Source organism: Myxocyprinus asiaticus, chromosome 50 (genome assembly GCF_019703515.2).
Source record: "Myxocyprinus asiaticus isolate MX2 ecotype Aquarium Trade chromosome 50, UBuf_Myxa_2, whole genome shotgun sequence".
Classification (NCBI taxonomy): Eukaryota; Metazoa; Chordata; class Actinopteri; order Cypriniformes; family Catostomidae; genus Myxocyprinus; species Myxocyprinus asiaticus.
The window spans coordinates 17,053,203-17,068,040 of NC_059393.1; the positions used below are offsets into that span (position 1 = coordinate 17,053,203).

Here is a 14,838-nt window from a genome sequence, read left to right on the forward strand (position 1 = left end):
ACGATGGATTTGTAAAATGGAATGTCACTCACGCGTCACTTCAGAGCACCGTTTCTTCGCAGCTGCATGACCTCAGAGCGCTTGCCGTAAAGTTGTTGAAACTTGATTAATTTATATTTTCATAATAAAACCTAATTATTCAAAATGCACTTATAAAGTATGTGACAATTGTGGTTTATTTAAACCATGTTGTGTCAGAATTGATCCGTGCGTCTTGTGCTTTGACCAGAACATCTTCTGCATTGGATGCTCCTGTGCTTCCTCGCTCAAGCATCCTCGGTAAGCTTCCTCCATCCTCAGTCCTCACCTCCTCACTGTGCATTTACAGAATTGATCAGGTTTCCCACTCTTTTTCAAGATCATTTTCCAGGACATTTTCAATAAAGGCGTGAAGAAAAGAAAGAGATCGCACCCTTAAGTAACACATTCCTCTCACCAGAAGTCTTTAAAAGATGCGCAGTTTATTACACTTTTATATGAAATCAGCTCTTTAACATGAGCTATTAAGATCTTAGACACTGACAAATTGATTACAAACGAATACACACAGCTTCTAATGTTCAACTCTTTATTAGCATCACCCAGGGTTGTTCTATGATTTAAATAATATATTCAAGGTTGTTGGTATTAATGACTGTGTTTATTTATTATATTTAATAGAATGCGCCTTTTAGGTGATTTACATCCAGAGGTGCCTGCAGGTTTTTATTTAAGGATATGCACAGAAACTTGCCAAAGAAAAGAAGTGTAGGCCTTCCCTTATTCACTTGGGGGGTCGGGGGCTTGACTCCATGAGAAATTTTTTGCAAAAACAACACCAAAACTTTCAATTCATGTGACTTTGAGAGAAGCACTTTTTGAGTATGTGTAACACTCATGTAACTACTGGCTAAAGTGTTTCTAAGAGGCTTCAGTCCAAACGTCTTTGCTAAATACGCAAGATGCAGCAGAGCCTCTAAAAATGCAGTGCCCCTGTGAGATATGCTAAAGACAGCTAACGCTGTGCAGTAGTCAACAACATCCATCTAGCGCATGTAGGAAAATAATTGAAAAACAATGTGGGCAGACGCAAAATCAGTGTGAACGGCTCCTTATTCACATGACATAGCACTAGTTGAGGTTTCTCAATGTTACCTCTAAAAAAGTTACCTTTGCTTCATCAGTTTAAAAGGAACCCTGATTGATATATCATTCATGATGGTGGACTTTGATTGGTTTCTGGGTCATGGGCTTGAGGACAGAGGAGCTTGGAAACGAGGATGCACAGTTTAAGAAATGAGAAGCTTAAACTGTCATCCAATTGTCAAATTGTCATGATTGTTGAATCTCAAAACTCACGTGTTCTTCATCCTTTTCTTCTGAGTTCGCTCTTTCGATGTAGTTAGGCAACACCGATTTTCGGTTTCTTTGCATTCTTAGCATTGAAAAACACCCCATATCAGATACGAAATATATATTTACATTTTATTTACAGTGTTTAACATCAGAACATCACACAATGTGCAACATATAGCTAGGGAAATACAGTAGATTGCAATGAAAAGTAATAAAAGATGGATGGCATTCCAAAGCCCTGACTCAAAGGAAGAGATTGATGATCGATGGACATATGGAGAAAATGATGGTGAATTGAAGGGGGTGGGGGGGGTTGTGCTTCCAAGCAGAGTTCCAACGCTAGCTCAGCACATACATGAGCCATATTTAGAAACTCCAGACGTGGACTCTGTCTTTCCCAGAGAATAATCTGGCATGTCCGTGTGTCTTGATGTTTGGACACGGCAAAAATGAATCCAATACATAACATGAACATTTGTCTCTGTACATTTTTTGGGTCATCTCGAATGGATCCACCTGAAATGAAAGAATGGAAAGAGTTAGTTCTGTTTGGAAGCAGGTCCAGAAGAACACAAGCAGAAGATAAATCTTTCCCACACTGGAGGAGACACAACATCCAATGCTGAAAATGGATCCTTGTCATTTTACCTATACAAGTAAGAACAACATTAGGCTTTCTCGATTCTACTTTTTGGGTGGGTCGGATGAGGGTGGGGGTAGAAAGATATAAAGTACAGTATGGGCAAAAAGACAATAGCTGGGTTTCCGTCCACATATTTTTGTGTGAATTTTGGTATATCACACAGAAAAATGCTGGATGGAATCAAAACTCCAAGATGCAAATAACATTTCCAAAATGTGCATAAAAGAAACGTATACGCACGATTGAGGTGTATACATTTTTTAATTATTAAGACATACACATAAACTATGCTGGAAACACATTTTATGAATAAATTCCTGGATGGACATCAAAGAAAAAAAAAGTCACGTGACTGAATAATTTGCCCATATCTGGACTAACCAGAGGACCAACAACATCGCATAACATCTCAAATGCAGCTACTTTAACATCCCAGAACTGTCCGAGATAGCACACGTACATCTCCGAGATGCCTGTTTAGATCTTTAATCTGGAAAGCATCACATTTGAATTAACGTCTGCTAAACATCTTAAAAAGATCAGATTAAAAGCATTCTAAATCATAAACGTCTCAAAGACATCTGCTTAATGTCTTATTAACATACTAGAGGAAACGACTTAGACGTATTGCAGATGAGCAAACAACATAAAAAATACATCTTCCAGATGTAAACACACAAATCAAATAGTCATCTGGGTGATGTATGTGTGCTATCAGTGGTCTAACACGCTGTTACTCCCAGACATAAGGCCTCTTCCGCGATCGCTTCCAAACATGAAGTTCGTCAGAGCGTTTTGTCTGCACGCCCGAAACTGAAATGTGTTTTTTATATTTACAAAACTTCCGAATACGCCTCCGTCTGCTGTTAATCGAACAAACAGATAGTTCCGCCCCCAACTCACGCTATTGGTTGTTTCAATGTTGTAGTGTTGGGATGGACAAACACAAAACAGACACAATGTTTACAGTTTTCGAGATTTTTAACATAAAAATGGTTTACTTATAGCTGTCTCTGAATATTAAGCTGGGATAGGAGAAAGTATTTTAACTCTGGAAAATCTACACACTTTAGCTTTAATAGAAGTGCCACAGTGGATTCCCCAGAGGCTACAATATCCATTTCCAATTTGAGCACATTTCCCCGGCAGTGACGATTTTGTTCTCTTTAACAGGGATGGAAACACTGCTTTATTCGCAAACTTTATTGCGATATGCACATTTTTTTCATCAATTAATTTTGATATGCTTACACCTCTCATCCACACTGAAAGGCGTTTTCCTTCAATGAAAATTTGAAAGACGTTCAAAAATGCATACTTATAACCGCATACTTTGGAAAATTATGACATTAGGAAACTGAAAAAAGAGTTTTCAAACTTAAACGGATAAGTATGGCTAAGTTAAAGGAATATTCAGGATTCAATACAAGTTAAGCTCAATTGACAGTATTTGTGGCATAATGTTGATTACCACAAAAATTAATTTCAACTCGTCCCTCCTTTTCTTTAAAAAATCTGGGTGTGGCAGTGAGGCATTAAAATCCTCACTGTTTCAAACGTATAGCCACAAGACGTAAACAATATGCGTGTTAACAGGATTTAAGCGTAATAAAATTGTTTAACTTTTTACGACCTAACGCCGTAAACAATTAAACTACTGTAAACACGATGATTTAAACAACTTTATAGCTCAAATAATGCACAAGTTTTAACAGAAGAATTAATATTAGTGTTTTTATAAAATTATAAGCTTCACATTTCTGCCTTTAAACCCTCCAAATCTTTGGCCCCATTTACTTCCATCATAAGTGCCTCACTGTTACCTCGATTTATGCTTTTTTTAATTTTAGTTTTGTAAATAAATTATTTTTGTGGTAATCAACATTATGCCACAAATGCTGTCGATTGAGCTGAACTTTTATTGAACCCAGAATTTTTCTTTTAGTTTGCAACTTGAATGGAAGCCTGACAATAGATACAGATACAGGAAAAAAGCCTAAAAGGGACATAGGGACAGAGAGATGTACAGTAGGAACCGAGACACATTGGACAGAAAGACAGAGTGAGCAGCAAAAAGACATTGTGTTTGTTGGCGAATATGGCTGAGTGAGCATGGATGAAGACCTCGACTTGTCTCTTCAGAGGCTCATGCTGGAACAATGTAAACACAGGAGAGCATGTAATGGTCTCCACATGGTCCCATTCAGCATTACACTCCTGTCACCGCCATTACCATTGCAGCAGCTAATGTTAACCAGAGCGAGGAACTGGCAAGAAACAGAAACTGATAGGGGACAGACACAGATATAAGCAATCGTCTACAACATGGCCAATATTTCTTTTGAATATAGGGGTGTGCATGGGGGGGTACCAGGACTAATGATTCAACATATGCTGTCCTGGTGCCAGCTGTAATAAGTGCAATCTCATGACCCCCCCCATAGTATTTTTCCAACGTCCTCCTCGGCACGCCTGACATTTAATCGCGCTGTCCCCGGAAAAGGAGAGTGAGGGCCATTGGATAGGGTACTGTGCATATCTGAAGGTGTCCTTGGACCGAAAGTTTGCTTTGACACCCCAGAAGACCACTCAGTCGAAGTCTATCACCATGACCTTGCGCTTATTACTAAGAAATGGTTCTTTGAAAACTTTCAAGATTAGACATTCACCTATAGGCTCTTTGTCCTACTCAGTCTAAAGGCCAAAGTATATCATGGTTTTTTTCGCAAAATTTCGTCATCAGCACAGTAAGCATGGATGTGCGTGCAGCCTAGTTTTCCTAGAAGTCCGCATCTTTGTGCGTTGTCGGCAGATGCGCCTGGCATTGATATACATGTACTTTGAAAGGCTGAGCGCTCGAAAAACTAAGAATACCCTAACCTTAACAGTGATTATTCAGTTAGGGGAAGTTTTGACTATGTACTGGAATAAAGATCTTGATCATTCTTCAAGTGAATTTTGGTTATGATACGTGATGGACGGTAATGACATTTTTCACTTTTTGTAGAAAAAGTTGGATAAGTTTTGGGCTTTCTAACACAAGTTAGCTAGCAGTCACTTTGAACTTATAAAGCTAGAATGATATGAATTTGATTGTTTCTGAATTTAAATTCTCAAATACCAACTGGTTGGTTGCATGCAGATTTCCGCAGAACTGTGACAACTGTCATTCACTAAGTTTCTATGCATTCCCACACCCCTTCAATGTTTTTTTATTAAATATTTTGGCTAATTTGATGATGCTTTCAGCTACCAATAAGGGTTCAGCACTCATAGCTCCATTTAACACATTTTCCCATCTTTGAATCCCTTCCACAGAATTCAGCAGATTTTCCTTCAAAATCAGCGTAGAAAATGCTAAAATTTCAACAGATTCCTTCTGAGACTGGTAACGAAACCTAATAAACCTACTCTCAGATCATGAATTAAAAATCTTAAAATTAATTGCTTAATTAATCAACTTGTTTCTTAATTGTTCTTTAAAATGCTTGGCATGATGGTAATGAGTAATAACAGCATAGTGATTCTTTGCTACTCAAAAATGACAAACTGTACATCTAAATACCAAATTTAAATATTATGTTTTATGTTCTATGGAAAAAGTGCAAATTGTAATTTAATTAAATAATAATATAAATATTTTACAATTTAAATATCTATTAATTAGATATTTTACAATATTATTTAATTAGAATTAACACTTTTATATGTTCATTATAGATGGAAAGTTATAAAGACTGGGTGGGGGACAAATACAAAATAGTACATTTCTGGCAATTTTCCCCTTTTCACCACCCCCCAATAGCAATTCTTTGTTATAAACAAAATTTAAAATTTAAAAATACTGTAAACACCAAATAAGGATATTCGAATATGATGTTTTAAGTTCTATGGAAAAAGAGAAAAGTGAAATGTTCTAATATATTTAAAAAATATTTTATAATTTAAATATGTTTTAATTAGATATTTCACATATTGTTTTAAATTAAAATGAACTCTTTTATATGTTTATAAATAATAGATGGGAAGTTAAAAAGTCAAGGTAAGGGACAAATCTAAAATATAAAAAATTCTGGCAATTTACCCCTTTCAAGAATAAAAGAGAAAAAAATAATGAGCAAAAAAAAACAACAAAAAACAACAACAAAAAAAAAAAAGACTAAGAGACAAAAAAGTAAAAAATAAAATAAAATAAAAAATCATTTAATAATAAACAAATTTAAAAAATGTCCCCCCCTTAAAATCATCCTTGGAAACAGAAAAGTTCTGAGTTGACATACCGCCCCTTAAAGGAATAGTTCACCCAAAAATGAATTTCTAGCAAAAAAGGACTTAAATATTGATCTGTTTCTAACACACACCTATCATATAACTGCTGAAAATATGGATTAAAACGCTTGTATCATATGGATTACTTTTATGATGCCTTTATGTGCTTTTTGGAGCTCATGTCAAAAATTTTGGCACCCATTCACTTGCATTGTATTGACCAAAAGAGCTGAGAAATTCTTCTAAAAATCTTCATTTGAGTTCAGCAAATGAAAGAAGGTCATACACATCTGGGATGGCATGAGGGTGAGTAAATGATGAGAGAATTTTTATTTTTGCGTGAATTATCCCTTTAACTGCTGTTTTTGTGTGTGTGTGTGACATGATTCTGGACAACACTGGATAATGATTTCATGTATTTAACATGTATTTAAGAGATCCTCACCTGGAGTCTTCACGGAGAGATCTGCGTTCTTCTGTAGGTCTCGTTTGTTATCGAGAGACGGGTGAGGCGCGCCCCGTAGTAATCCACAATGTAATCCGACCCATCTGACGGTCCCACGATCTACACCAGAGCAAACACACCGATACTCACATGTCAGAGCATCGCTCCGAGACCAACATAACAATGTAATCTTTCACCAGACAATTACATGATTCTACATTACACAATGATGAATACCAGGTGGGCTGGTTGAGTCTATAGTTCTCCTCAGATGGCTCATTCTCTTACAATTGATTTATAAGACAGTAATGCCAAATTGGAAGCAATTTAAATTTAACCCCAGGCAGTGCGGTAATTGAGGTTGCTTTCAGAGTTCTGGTGAGGAGGAGTGTCCCAAAGGACAGTCCTCAGATCAGAGCTACAACAATGAGCTCAGGGCCCGAGTTGGGCCCATGCCAGTTCTAAGATCAGCTCCTATCCCAGCAACATGATTGGACTGACACACAAAGACAACGTAATGGCTTCCTGCAGGCGTGCGCACCCAACACCTGTCTCTGCCGGCTCAGCTCGGGTCCGCTTTGGGATGGGATGATAATGAGAACACGCATCTGGTGGAGGGAAATAAAGCGCCTACCAAATACAGACACAGTTGTCGTGTGTTTTACCATATCGAGATTAGCTCTTGTTTGGCAGGGGACCAATACAAGCAGCCCGATTCGCATTTTTTCAGAGTATGTCCTGAATTCGATGACAAACTTACTTCTGGACCGTTGACATAGTACATTTTGTTGGTATGCAGGTGTGTAGTATAAATACGTTCCTGAACATATCACACTCGCTGTTGGCTTTGTCCTCTTACCCATACATTCTTAGACCAACTGTATGACGAACTAACAAACAACGACGAAAACCACTTTCTTGGTGCCTATAACACTGACACATGAAAAAAGCCACTCAGCTCACAGTTTTATCAACGATCTATCTATCTATCTATCTATCTATCATTTCTGTAATGTCTGTATAACCATCAATCATCAAACTTTTAAAACAAGTTTAAACTTTCAGACAAGGCTTTGTCAAGCCAACATCAAAGTCTCGACAAACTTTGCCCCATCTAGTTTAATATTACTTTTTTTGCATATTGTGTAGCAGGGAAGTATGCAACTCTCACAGCGGTATAGTCTGATTCCTTGTCGCTATCGGCATGAAGACGACTTGAGTTTCTCAAAAACATGTACATTCTCTCATACCATTACCATTTGATCCATCAAACTTGTTCCATTCTACCACTTTTTAGCAATTAAGAGCAAACCCAAAAGTTACATTGTGTTGTTAATCTTGCGCCATTACTTTCAAAAAGCTGAGACGTGGTGTGACTCACGGGACAGAATATCAATAAATATAAATAATGTTAACACGTCCCAAGTGTTTATTCATTAGTTCTCAAAGATGCATTTCCCAAACGACGTGGCTCTTAGCGAAGGTAGTTTGGTATAAAATATTGCATTTTAGCAAGGAGCAATGTGTGCAAATGGGGTCCCAAGGGAAGGGGATATCCTTTATCAAAAGTGTCACAAATTAAAAATGAAGAGGCCCGACAGTCAACAGCTAATTGAGAATGTACGCACGTGACAGCTCTGGCTGCCAGAGGCACTTCTTAAAAGCATTGCTCTTTCAGGGCCTTCAATAAGACATTAAGAGAACAATAAACACACTGCAGTGGCTCTGTTAATCAAACCCGCCACGGCCATTTTAAAAAATAAAGGCTTGCTTTATTTATCCACTGCGGCTAGGAAAGAGTGTGTATTTCAGAACAAAAAACAACTGAAGGAGGAATGATAAAAGGTAGAAGCATGAAATTGTCAAAGGATTGACAGGTATTGTTTGTAGGGGGTGTGTTGTGATTGAGTAATCCAACCAGGTACAACTCAAATGTTAAAGGCACTCAGTGTTTATGAAAGTCAGTAAATTTAAAACGGATTGAAAGTCCTGAAGGTTGAAAGCCCTTTTAGAGCTTATAACATTATGTGCGTATATTCTAGGGCTGTCAACTGATTACAGTTTTTAAGTGAATTAATTTTGTGACATGCTGATTAATCAGATTAATCACAATTATTTGCATTTATCAATATTTGCTAAGAAAGGCCCCAAATAAAGATAATTCAATATAAATAATATGTAATAATTCAAATAATTTTTAAATCTAATAAATAATATAATAATTCAGATCTCACTGGTATCTCACTGGTATTCAGTATCATACACAACACATTTTTAGGATACTGTGTCAAGTTAAATGTAGTTGAAACTCTGAAGATCGCATCTCAAGAGCCCTGCATTCTGTTATGCTTTTGTCCAGCTGTCAAAAAAGTGTCCTGTGTGACCAGCTCTCATTCTGTGGCTACACTGCTTTTGAGGTTAAGTCACGCTGATTGCCCCCTACTGATGCAGCTCGTAAAAACATGAAGTTACATGTACTTCAAGCTTGAATAGCTCCGTTGGTAGGAAAATGGCAAGCCTCTACGATATTCTTGTTCTTAGATTTGGGCTGAATTTTTTCACCAGTTTTATCATCTGGGACAAACTCTGGCTAATAGATTCAAAAAGTAAAAGCACACCCCTCCTCAAGACATCATGCAGCATCATGAAAAAACAGTCTTTCTCAGTTATCGATGTAATTGTAAAAATGCATGTTTTGCAGTCAGGCATAATTTATACATTTTGAGAGTGAAAATTTACAGGAAATTATCACAATAAAGCGAGTAATGTTCGTCTGGATTTCAGAAACGTAGGATGGCAGGGGGAAGAGACATTCATATTTATGAGGAAAGCGCTACCTGATTTGTTAGTGTTAGGTTTTAAGGGTAGAGTTAGGGTTGGGTTACAGTTTCTCCAACCAATCAAGTAGTGCTTTCCTGATATTACAGAATCATCCAATCAGGTATTGCTTTCCTCATGAATATTAATGTCTTTTCTCCTACCCCTAAATTTCAGAAATCCACACCCAGCACCACTAGTAGAATAAAGCAGCTTTTTCCCCTGAGACTGATATGACTAAAGTCTTAATCTTGAGTGTATGTGAGTGTACACCATTTTTCTTTTTTTTTTTTATTCCAAAATACTATTACAATTTCTTTGTTTTAAAGTTTAGTATAGTGAGAAAAAAAGACTGTTTAGCTTTCCTCACTACAACAGACTGTAATAAACTATCCTGTCCTGATCTTTTACAACATACACATGATGGAGAAGATCAGGATACTGTTCCCCAGGCATTTAGCAGCTCAGATATATGAACAAATCCTTAAAAATGTTTGGTTTCACCAGTACAAGGGTGGTAAACATTTCCAACAAATGACGCAGCAGCCCGAGGAATTCCAAAGAATGTGTAATAATTATTTCTGGAGCCATCCTTCAACATGCATAAGAGTGCGCCATAAATATCTGTCATCAGTGGCGGGTGAAAGTGGCGGCGGAGAGCAAGCGTTCTCTCATGTATAGCTTCATTCAGGCCTGTGACGCCTAATGAGAACAGAGAGGGTGAGGTTAGGCCTAACAAGATGACAAATGGACTGGTTTTTTTCAATTGTCAGGCATAGGGAGTCTTTAATGGGGGTTAGGGGAGTCCTATGGGAGTGTGCAGCACGGGGAGGAGAAGGAGGAGGCGAAAACCAACCGTGCTCTCGTTAGCTCCTTTCACAGTGTCATAGAGACACAGGTGACACTGAATACAAACACAAGCATTGAAGGAGACTTGTGAGATTCAAACCTACAATGGTTACCAGCCCACAATATGAACAACTGGGTCACACCATCTCTGATGTGTGATAATTTTATTTCAAATGAAAAGGTGACTAACAGTGTGCTACTGGGTGAATCTTACAAAGAAAAATCAGATTTCATCCTAAAATCAAAAGAAAATAAATTATGTATTGCATTTAGATTTTGATAAAGCCAACTTCTAGGACCATTAAGATATATTGCACTGTGACTGTATTTTCATTCAAATTAAGCACATTTAACTACCCAATAATGGGAACATGTGCATAAAATAGGCTTCATTTTCTTTATGCAACTTTTAAAAACAATTTTTATATTTATAAAAAATATCTATATATATTTATGCACAATTGTTTATTTGTTCATATTTGGTGGGAAATATGAGCTAGACATTTCTTTTATAAGATTCTCCCAGCCAGACGTGATGTGATGTGAAAAATGTCCTAATTGAAAGCAAATGTCTTATGGAACTCACGGCTGGTGAGGACAAACTCTCAATTAAGACAGAAGAGATAAAATGTATTACTTGCTACTTCATCACTTCATGTCTGGTTATAACATGATGTAAAGTTGGCCCTAGTTTCAGATCATTACCTCATCTCTTGTATGCTGCAATCAGCAAATGTTACTCAATCTACACCATGCTATCATTCAGGTAGAACTATTCTTTCGACCACTTAAGATAGCTTCACTAATAATCTTCTAGATTTATCTAACATACTCAGTAAACCAGTCTAGAAGAACTTGATGCAATAACAGAAAATATAAATACAGTCTTCTCTAGCACTCTTGATAGTGTCGCCCTCCTTCGATTAAAGAAAATTAAAGAAAAAAGCCCTGCACCATGGTACAATGATCACACTCATGCTCTCAAGAAAGCAGCTTGGAAAATGGTGCACAAGTGAAAGAATACAAAATTAGAGGTATTTCGTGGTGCATGAAAGGATAGTGTCTGTAGTTACAGACAGACAATAAAAGCTGCCAGGTCAGCATATTTTAGCAAACTTATAGAAAATAACCACAACAATCCTAGGTGTTTATTCAGTATTGTGGATAAATTGGTTAGGAATAAAGCCTCGACTGAACCAGATATTCCATCGCAGCACAATAGTAATGACTTCATGAATTTCTTTACTAATAAAATTTAAATCATCAGAAATAAAATTTGAATTTTGCAATCGTCTGTCACAGTACCTCAGAAAACAATGTCTCATAATTTTCTTCACGAACAACTTCAATCCGTCATAGGTCATGAAGAAATAACAAAACTTATCGAAACATCAAAAGCCACAACATGTATGTTAGATCCAATACCAACTAAGCTCTTAAAAGTGGTATTCCCAGGGTCCTGGGTAGCTCAGCGAGTATTGACGCTGACTACCATCTCTGGAGCCGCGAGTTCGAATCCGGGGTGTGCTGAGTGACTCCAGCCAGGTCTCCTAAGCAAACAAATTGGCCCGGTTGCTAGGGAAGGTAGAGTCACATGGGGTAACTTCCTCGTGGTCGCGATTAGTGGTTCTCGCTCTCAGTGGGGCACATGGTAAGTTGTGCGTGGATCGCGGAGAATAGCATGAGCCTCCACATGCTGCGAGTCTCCGCGGTGTTATGCACAGTGAGCCACGTGATAAGATGTGCGGATTGACTATATCAGAAGCGGAGGTAACTGAGACTTGTCCTCTGCCACCCGGATTGAGGTGAGTAACCACACCAACACAAGGACCTAGTAAGTAGTGGGAATTGGGCATTCCAAATTGGGAAAAAAGGGGGATAAAAAAAAAAAGAGGTATTCCCTGTAATCTCAGAACCTATTCTTTATATTAACTCCTTGCTATCCCTAGGACATGTCCCAAGAAACTTTAAAATGGCAGTTATCAAACCACTTATTAAGAAGCCACAGCTTGATCCTGGAGAATTAGCGAATTATAGACCAATTTCCCATTTACGTAAAAAATACTAGAAAATGTAGTGTCCATCCAACTAAGTACATTTCTACAGAGAAATAGTATATATGAACAATTTCAGCCAGGATTTAGGCCCCATCACAGTACAGAGACTGTACTTATCAGAGTTACAAATGACTTGTTCTTATCATCTCATCGTGGCTGCATTTCTCTTCTAGTGCTCTTACATCTTAGTGCTGCCTTCGACACCATAGATCACGACATTCTCTTGGATAGGCTTGCGAATTATGTTGGCATTTGTGGACTTGCATTAGCATGGTTTAGGTCCTATTTAGCAGACTGCTATCACTTTGTCTATGTAAACGAGGAATTGTCAAATCAAGCAAAAGTATGGAGTGCCACAGGGATCAGTTTTAGGGCCTCTGCTTTTCTCCTTATATATGCTTCCCCTGGGAGATATTATCAGGAATCATGGAATAAGTTTCCACTGTTATGCCGACAATATTCAACCTTATATTTCTTTGAAACCCGGTGAAATTTCACATTTCTCCAAATTAGCAGAGTATCAATGAAATCAAAGATTGGATGGCCAGAAATTTCCTTCTATTCAATTCCGACAAAAAGGAGGTACTAATTATTGGACCAAAAACCTCTAAAAATAAGCAGCTAAAATATAATTTGACTCTCGATGGAATTACTGTTACATCGTCTTCTACAGTGAAGAACTTAGGTGTTATATTTGATAAATCTGTCCTTTGAAAATCAAATTTCCAATGTTTGTAGAACAGCATTAATCCACCTCAGAAATATTGCTAAGTTACGACACATTGTCTCTGTTGCTGATGCCGAAAACTAATTAATGCGTTCATGACCTCAAGACTAGATTATTGTAATGCATTACTGGGAGGATGTCCAACAAGTTCAATAAATAAACTTCAATTGGTTCAAAATGCAGCAGCCAGAAACCTGACTAGAACCAAGAAATATGATCACATAAGCCCAATTTTATCGTCATTACATTGCCTACCTGTTAAATTTTGTATTAATTTAAACATTTTGTTAAAAAGCTTTGAATGGTCTAGCCCCGCAATACTTAAGTGACATTCTACCATGCTATATTCCATCACGTTCATTACAATCGCAAAATTCTGGCCTGTTAACAGTTCCTAGAATATCAAAATCCACAAAAGGAGGTAAATCCTTTTCCTTTTTGGCTCCTAAACTATGGAAGTCTCCCTAACAATGTTCAAGACACAGACACACTCACTGAGTTTAAGTCTAGACTAAAGACTCATCTATTTAGCCAGGCATATACCTAATTTATCCTTCAACTCACAATAAGGCTACTTTAGTTAGGTCTGCCGGAACCAGAAACATTTATCATGATCTATAACTCTGGAAAAAGTTAAATGGCATCTACGCTAATATTATTCTCTTTGTTTCCCTGGGTCAACTTTGGGATTCATATCCCGAGGTTACCAGAGCCGGCCAGATCCAGCTCCATTCCTGCTTGGTGTCGGATTCCACTGCTACGTGTCTCTGAGTGATGACGACTAAATGTAGCCGGTGCCAGCCAGACATCACTTCAGTCTATTACAATGGACTTTAGAGGATGAACTGATGCCAACTCCAACCATAAGACATGGGATACTTCATATGCCACTGCCTGAACCTTGGACTTAGGATAGATCTCACTGAAATGACCTGCCGGTTGAACTGTGATGCACCTCACTGATCTCTGCCGGCATCACCTTGGTCTAATGATGGACTACACTCTTAAAATGAAATACATAGACTATCAATTAATTGCCAACAAAAGCCTTCATCAGCCAGCTAACAAAGGACAATGGATTAATTTCTGCAGTTAATCCAGGATGAACTTCAAAGAAATTAGTCATTAATCTTACAGTTCATACAAAATCTTTGTTTAAACACTAGCCCTTAGCACGTACTACTTCACTTACCTGCATTGAAATCAACATGAAGTCAACTAAGCTTCCAATGCCACAGAATCCCACAGTGCAGAATTTCAGCAGGCCTGAAAACACACAAAGAGGAAACCACATGTCAACCGAGCAAATATGACAAAGCCAGCAGTCCAAAAACACTTATTCTTGGACTCTCTGTATGATATCAAAGAAAACAGTTTTGAAGGGCAAATCTATTCAAAGTAACATTCATGGGCAATGTACACCCAAGGAAGTGATTTTGTGCCTTTTTTTTTTCATCAGTATTGTGACCACCACAATAATTTGCCCAGGTCAGATTTAATTTTCAATGATATAGCCTATTTTAGGTCCATTCAGATTTTTTGGTAGCACTTAACAATAAGGTTTATTTGTTAACATTTTTGTTAACTACATTAGTTAACATAAAATAACAACGAATAACATGTTTACAACACTCATTAATCTTGGTTTATGTTAATTTCAACATAATACATTTCAATAAATGTTTAACTTTTGTAG

General features: G+C 37.5%; 1 protein-coding gene across 1 annotated transcript in view; it reads right to left on the reverse strand.

Annotated features, from left to right (window-relative positions):
* Nucleotides 1-555: 555 nt before the first annotated feature.
* Nucleotides 556-14,838, reverse strand: part of LOC127438997 (TM2 domain-containing protein 1) — a 35,173-nt gene continuing 20,890 nt past the window's right edge. The window contains exons 5-7 of the mRNA XM_051694967.1: nt 14,335-14,408; nt 6,693-6,812; nt 556-1,851 (exon numbers count right to left, since the gene is read on the reverse strand). Coding sequence (XP_051550927.1) covers nt 6,702-6,812; nt 14,335-14,408 — 185 coding nt within the window. The 3' untranslated portion in view covers nt 556-1,851; nt 6,693-6,701. The remainder of the gene's footprint in view (nt 1,852-6,692; nt 6,813-14,334; nt 14,409-14,838) is intronic.